At 36.0% G+C, this 7,500-nt stretch overlaps 1 protein-coding gene across 1 annotated transcript in view; it reads left to right on the top strand.

The window, feature by feature from the left end:
- Positions 1 to 7,500, top strand: part of dock2 (dedicator of cytokinesis 2) — a 116,813-nt gene that overhangs the window by 99,734 nt on the left and 9,579 nt on the right. Inside the window, exons 35-41 of the mRNA XM_079631067.1 lie at positions 1,604 to 1,714; positions 1,832 to 1,921; positions 2,906 to 3,010; positions 3,099 to 3,240; positions 4,503 to 4,584; positions 4,695 to 4,779; positions 6,179 to 6,265. Of these exons, the coding sequence (XP_079487193.1) occupies positions 1,604 to 1,714; positions 1,832 to 1,921; positions 2,906 to 3,010; positions 3,099 to 3,240; positions 4,503 to 4,584; positions 4,695 to 4,779; positions 6,179 to 6,265 (702 nt within the window). The remainder of the gene's footprint in view (positions 1 to 1,603; positions 1,715 to 1,831; positions 1,922 to 2,905; positions 3,011 to 3,098; positions 3,241 to 4,502; positions 4,585 to 4,694; positions 4,780 to 6,178; positions 6,266 to 7,500) is intronic.

Raw genomic sequence — 7,500 nt, 5'->3', positions numbered from 1 at the left:
CTCTCTCTCTCTCTCTCTCTCTCTCTCTCTCTCTCTCTCTCTCTCTCTCTCTCTCTCTCTCTCTCTCTCTCTCTCTCTCTCTCTCTCTCTCTCTCTCTCTTCTCTCTCTCTCTCTCTCTCTCTCTCTCTCTCTCTCTCTCTCTCTCTCTCTCTCTCTCTCATACATTTATATGATGTTTAATATTCTTTTATTACACACACTCTGTCCTCCCGTTAGAAACCACTTCAGTTCGACCTCTCGCTTTATTTCCTGTCACACAAACCTCAATCAAACTAAAGATGAAAGGGTTCTACATATATCCCTAGGGTTGTGCCAAAAAGGTTAGAAATGTCTTTACTGTCATGTTTAACGGGTGTTTTTCTAGTGATAAAGTATGTTTACGAGCTGCTTAATTCATAAAATGTAATTTAAATTGAAACAAAATTAATGAATTAAAACTAAACCTGAACCCCTGAAAGGTTCTAAATACGAAGCGTCTGACGGAATCCTTTAAAGTTCTATTTAGAACCTTTTCTTCTAAGAGTGAGATTGGCAGCGGCAGTTAATAATCGACATGCACATTTTAATATTGATCTGACTTGAGCTGAATAATTACACTGTTGTTTTTTATGTGTGAATGTGAATTAGGGCGCTATCTTACACCCGGCGCAAGTGTGTTTTGCTAGTCTCAGCCCGACACAGTTATCATTTTCACGTCCTGCGCCACGTTGTTTAACACCCCATTTGTGAGCCCATGGGCTGCTGGTCTGAAAACCACGTTGCTACACGTTGCTATTTTGAGGAACAGAAATAAACTGCGCCATTATTATAATAATTTTTTTTAAAGAGTGCGTTAGTAATGTGCGCCTATAGGCGGGTCCACAACGCGCGTACACTGCTTATTACACACACACTCTGCTTATTACACACACACACACACACACACACACACACACACACACACACACACACACACACACACACACACACACACACACACTCACTCTGCTTATTACACACACACACACACACACACACACTCTGCTTATTACACACACACTCTGCTTATTACACACACACGCGCACACACACTCACACACTCACACACACACACACACACACAGCTTTAACCTCGCGCACGAGCAGATCCGCTTGCGCTCTGGAGACGCGTTCGTCTCTCCACTATCAAATTCCTCCATGTAAATAGCGACACGGCGCGAGCGCAACTGGCATTAAAAGGGAATGTGAGATGAGACTCTGATTGGTTTAACACACGTAAATCCCAAAACACACCCATTACTCATTAAGACAATAGAGACAAAACACACCCATTACTCATTAAGAGAATAGAGACAAAACACACCCATTACTCATTAAGAGAATAGGCACGACCCTTTTAGAGCATGCGCTGGGAGCGCCGACCATTTTCCCCGTCGTTAAACTAGCAAAAGTGGATTTGGACACGACTCAAGTGAACTTGCGCTTTAGACCATGCGCTTAGATCATTAAAATAGAGCCTTAGTATCATATTTGATGAAGATTGCGTCATTAATTCTGTTATTTTCTAGTTTCTCTCTGTATTGAATAACTGTGAGTTGACTTGACGTTGTGGTGTGTCTGCAGTGGTCAGAGGAACAGTGTGCTCTTCAACTGGACTATCAGACGCCTCAGTCCCAGCGCCAGCTCAAAGAAACACTCTACGACACCATCATCAGCTACTTCGACAAGGGCAAGGTCAGCAGATACACACACACACTGGATAATATTGAATAAATGTGACTTTTCAGGACTGGATGTTGAAGTCTGACGTTCTGAAAGTTGACGTGTGTAAATCTGATTTGTGTGTGTCAGATGTGGGAGGAGGCCATCACTCTGTGTAAGGAGTTGGCGGATCAGTACGAGATGGAGGTCTTCGATTACGAGCTTCTCGGACAGAAACTGGTAACACACACTAAACTTTCCATGTTTGAGTCGTCAGGCGGACTTGGTGTTTTAGCATTAAAAGCTTTTTAGCATTTGGGGCTCTATCTTGCACCCAGCGCACATGACTTTGTACACCGACGCATGCATCATGCCTATTCTGCACCCGTGCACAGCGGACTTTTCCCTCCACAGACGCACGTCGGTAAATTAGGGAATGAACTTGCGCTCGCGGGGGGCGGTTCAGTGAAAAGAGGAGTGTGTTCCGGCACAAACGCTCCCTGGTGATATTCTGCAGTTTCAAAAAACAGTTCCGCCACAGACCAGGAAAACCCTAGTCTAAAGTCAGTGGCGCCGCGCGTTAGTCAGATGCTATTTTAAGGGCGCATGCTTGGCCATTATGTAGCGAGTGCACAACACACACACTTTCGCTTCTCTCATCTACACAGACGCAGCAGTTCATATTTTTGCAAACCATACATAATTACAAGGAAAAATATTACCACACGAGGGAAATCATTGAAGATGTGAAAAAATAGGCATAAATCTAGCCAAATTATTCAGGCTAGTTGTAGTAATGACGGATCAAACCTGTTTGATCAATAGTGGCGAGAGACATCGGTATATAAGTACACATGACAAAGTGGGTTGTCCGTCAAGAACCAGGAAACACAATCCTGAAGACTGTAAGATCCCCGTTACCATCATGCAAGTTGCGTGCGCTGGCAAACCCGCCGTTATAATAGTAATCCGCCGTGGAACAAGCGCGCCGGCTCTTAAAGGGAATGTGAGATGACACTCTGATTGGTTTATTTCACTTTACGCCCAAACCACACCTATGAGTAATGAAGCGACTTCAGACCAACACATTTGCGTCGGGCGCGAGTCATTTATCCCGCCGGTGTAATAGCAACAGAGATCCGCCCACAAAGTCACTTGCGTTTCATATCGTTAAAATAGGGCCTTTCTCTCTTTATTAATTTCATTAATGAATTCCTTTTTCAGAATCAGCAAGCCAAGTTTTACGAGAACATTATGAAGATCCTGCGGCCCAAGCCGGACTACTTCGCTGTGGGATATTACGGATGCGGATTCCCTCAGTTCCTCAGGGTCAGTGTGTGTTTATCATCTGTGCTAACAGACGTGTAGTGTAGTCTAGACTTTGATGTGTTTGTTTTATTGTATTTAATGTGATCAGAATAAGGTTTTCATTCACCGTGGGAAGGAGTACGAGCGCAGGGAAGATTTCCAGAGTCATTTGATGAGTCAGTTTCCCAGCGCTGTGAGACTCAACATCACCACCATGCCTGGAGACGACATCAAAAACTCAAACATGCAGTGTATCCTTTACATGTACTCTGGGCATATGTATATGCTTTTTATATATGTATACATTTTTATTGATTCTTTTGTATTTATTATATTATCGCTTTTATATTATTTTTCAGCCCCTATATCTTTACTCTTTTTTTTCATTATCATTAACTTTTTTATCTTTAGTTTTTATTGAAATTTTGCACTTAATATTATATTAATTATATTACATCACTTATATTAATATTCATGATTTCAGCCCTTATATCTTAACTCTTTTTTCATTATCATTAACTTTTTTATTTTATATTTAGTTTTTATAGATTTTTGGCACTTTATATTATATATTATATATTTTTGTATCGCTTTTATATTACTTATATTAATATAATAATTCAACCTTTATATCTTAACTTTTTTTATTATCATTTACTTTTTTATTATATCTTTAGTTGTATTAGATTTTTTGCTCTTTATATTAAATTATAGTACATCATTATATTATAAATTTGATATTATATTATTTGTTGTCGCTTTTATGTTACTTAAATTAATATAAGACTTCAGCCCTTATATCTTAACTCTTTTTTCACTATCATTAACTTTTTTATTTTATATTTAGTTTTATTAGATTTTTTGCTCTTTATATTTAATTATATTACATTATATTATATTATCAATTTTATATTATATCAATTTGCATTGCTTTTATGTTACTTATATTAATATAAGACTTCATCCCTTTTTTCATTATCATTAACTTTATTATTTTGTTTAATTTTAGATTTTTTTGTACTTTATATTAAATTATATTATATTATTATACCACTTTTATATTACTTTAGAAAAATTAGAACATGGTTCATTTATTTCAGTAATTCAACTTAAAAGGTGAAACTAATATATTATATAGACTCATTACATGCAAAGTGAGATATTTCAAACCTTTATTTGTTATAATTTTGATGATTATGGCTTACAGATTATGAAAACCCCAAATTCAAAACTAGAATATTGTAAAAAGGTTTTCATAAGCTGTACGCCATAATCATCAAAATTATAACAAATTAAGGCTTGAAATATCTCACTTTGCATGTAATGAGTCTATATAATATATTAGTTTCACCTTTTAAGTTGAAATACTGAAATAAATGAACTTTTGCATCATATTCTAATTTTTCCAGTTTCACCTGTATATTAATATAAGAATTTCGCCCTTTTTACACCAGTAAAGACATATGTTTACATATAAATGGTCAGTGTGTTGTTCTTATCCGGCGTGGTTCAGATATCCAGTGTTTTACTGTCCAGCCGGTTCTGGAGATCCCGCCACGTCTGAAGAACAAACCCGTCCCTGATCAGATCATCAAGTCAGTCTCATCATCTCTCTGAACAATCACAACTATTAAACTATTATCCTTCATCTGTGCGGTGAACTTCCTCCTCATGTCTTCTGTCTCTCTCTCTGATGATCCTGTAGTTTCTACAAGTCCAACTACGTCCAGCGGTTCCAGTATTCCAGACCCGTGAGGAAAGGCAAAGTGGATCCGGATAATGAGTTTGTTGTGAGTCCTGACGTATTCAAACACACGTGTGCATGAGGATCTCTATTGTTCATGAAGATAATTATACTTATTACACCCTAATGATGCATTTTCACTGTCTGCCACTTTCAGATGCACATTAATGCATTTACACATTTCATTTCAAAAGTTCAAATGTTCAACATAATGATCATTTCTGACTCTTTTTACTTTCAAATAGAGCAAGCACTTAGATGAAAGTCATATTAATAATTCTCACTTCATGCACACAGTTTTATTTGTAATACATCACATCCACTCAGATGCAAAGCTCAATAATTGTTGCCAGATCTCTCTAAAAAGACAAGTAATGTGGTCTGATAAAATAAGACCCCATTTTTGTGGTTTTTGGCATGTTAACGGATTTATTTCAGCATAAACTTAAATAAAACGCATGAAACGTGGCTAAATTGCACCTGGCAAGGAAAATCTAATTTCACATATTAATAATAACAATATTTCACATATATAAATGGCTAAAATCATTGAATAAATCTCTCCAGTGTTATTTTAGTATTATTAAAAACTAGTATAGTATTTATCAGACTATCTTTTATTTTTGTATTTCCAGTTTTCATATTAATTAGATTTTTTGTAAGTTTATGTGCTTGTCATTTTTATGATTTCCCCCCCAAATATTTATATTTAGCTTAATTTTTTTTTTTCAGTTTTAGTTTGTCATGTTAGTACTTCAACTCCCCCCCCCCCCCCCCCAGTTTGTTGCCAAAACAACATTTCTGATGTTTTTAATCTATTTTATATTGCATTTTATTTCAGCTTTATTTAAATTAACGAAAGTGATTTTTAATAATTTTAGCTTTAGTTAACAATAACAACAGTAAATCTTGCATATACGCTCACACATCTACACGGAAGGAAAACAGCGCAGCATTTATGCATCCTTGAGGTGGTGAAGGAGCTGAACGACAGAAATGAGACCGTCTATGGTGGTTAATGATGTCAGTGTGCAGTCTGAACAGCAGATGGAGATGTTTGATCACTTCTGTTAGTGATGATCACTCACACGTTACTTTACTATGAAGCCAAACACCAGCAAGGAATAAACCCCAAAAACAAGCACACTGAACACAAGTCTCAACTGGAAAGTTTTCTGGTCGTTGGACACACACACACACACACACACACACACACACACACACACACATACGCTGGCTCATTTAGTCTGTCTTCTGTCTCTGTAAACTACTCAAACTTTTTTGTTTATATGGTTTATAATGGACTTTTATCAGACACACCTACTGTACAAATGATTCCAGTGTGCAAGGCACTATATTTCATATTTATATATATATATTTCTATATTATTTTATTATTGTTAGTTTAAATTTGACATTCTCTGTCTGTTGTCTGTTGTCTTCAGTCGATGTGGATCGAGCGCACCACATTCATCACGGCGTATAAACTCCCAGGAATCCTGCGCTGGTTCGAGGCCATCAGCATGACCCACGTGAGTGTCCATCCCTGTCAATCAAACTCTGGCTGATATACTAGCGTGCTGCATACTTCACGCTGTACACTGCACTGCCTACTTCATAATAGTATGCAAAGCAGCAGTGTTGGGAAAGTCACTCGCTAATTACCTCTTCAACTGCACTAATTACTCTCTCTAAGAAGCATTGGGTTACTTATTACTGACTACTCTCTAAATCCCATATCAACCTCGAGCAGTTAAACAACACAATTAACATTAATGTATTTTAATATTAAAAACTGAAACTTCTCTTTTCAAATATATAATATAAAATTGCATTATTCCTGAACTGACCAAATCATTTAAAGGGAGAAGGTTACATTATAAATACATTATTAATCCACTATTGTTATATAGAGAATTGTTCTATATTCTATACCAAATTTAATGCAATTACATCTGAAGTAACTGCAATTAAATACAGAAAAATTAAGAGTAATTAATTATGTAGTAACGCATAACACCCGACACTGCAAGATAGCATGCCGTATACAACAATAAACATAAAACTGTAGTATGCTACATTGTCACATGACCTCACTATATATGTAATTATTTTTAATGCATTGATTGGGTTTCATCTCAGAAATATATATATATATATATATATTTTTTTTTTGCAAGTCTGATCTCATAATAATCAAGAAAGAGTTAAAATTTGCATTTACTATAATATAAATTCAAATGTCAAGTTAAATGCCTTACATTTTCGGATATGATATTCTGTACAGTGTGCTTTATTTATTTTATGCATACAGAAATTGTGTATAATATGCACAGATTTTGTACTGTAAAAAAAAAACATCAGTTGTTTGTCAAGTCAAATGTATTTGTACACTATATATATATACATTGTTTCAAAGCAGCTTTACAGAAAATCATGATGTTAATGTTTATAGTATCTTAATATCTTCATGCTTTATTGTTGCATTTAGCAGATATATATTTAATATTTTTTTTTTTAGTCAAGTCGAGTCACCTTTATTTATGCAGCGCTTTTTACAATACAGATTATATCAAAGCAGCTTCACAGAGATAACATGAAAATAATACAACAATTATTGTATGCCAGTTCAAACATACCCAAAGACTTCCTCTATAATAATAATCATGTAAGGGTTATTGCCCGACGAGGTGTCCACTGTCAGGTATTAATGGACGACGGTGAGGCTGACAATGCACACCTCGAAGGGCATTAAGCCGCTTATAAC

The sequence above is a fragment of the Phoxinus phoxinus genome (assembly GCF_949152265.1).
Source record: "Phoxinus phoxinus genome assembly, chromosome: 12".
Lineage (NCBI taxonomy): Eukaryota > Metazoa > Chordata > Actinopteri > Cypriniformes > Leuciscidae > Phoxinus > Phoxinus phoxinus.
This window is presented reverse-complemented; position numbering and strand designations above follow the sequence as displayed.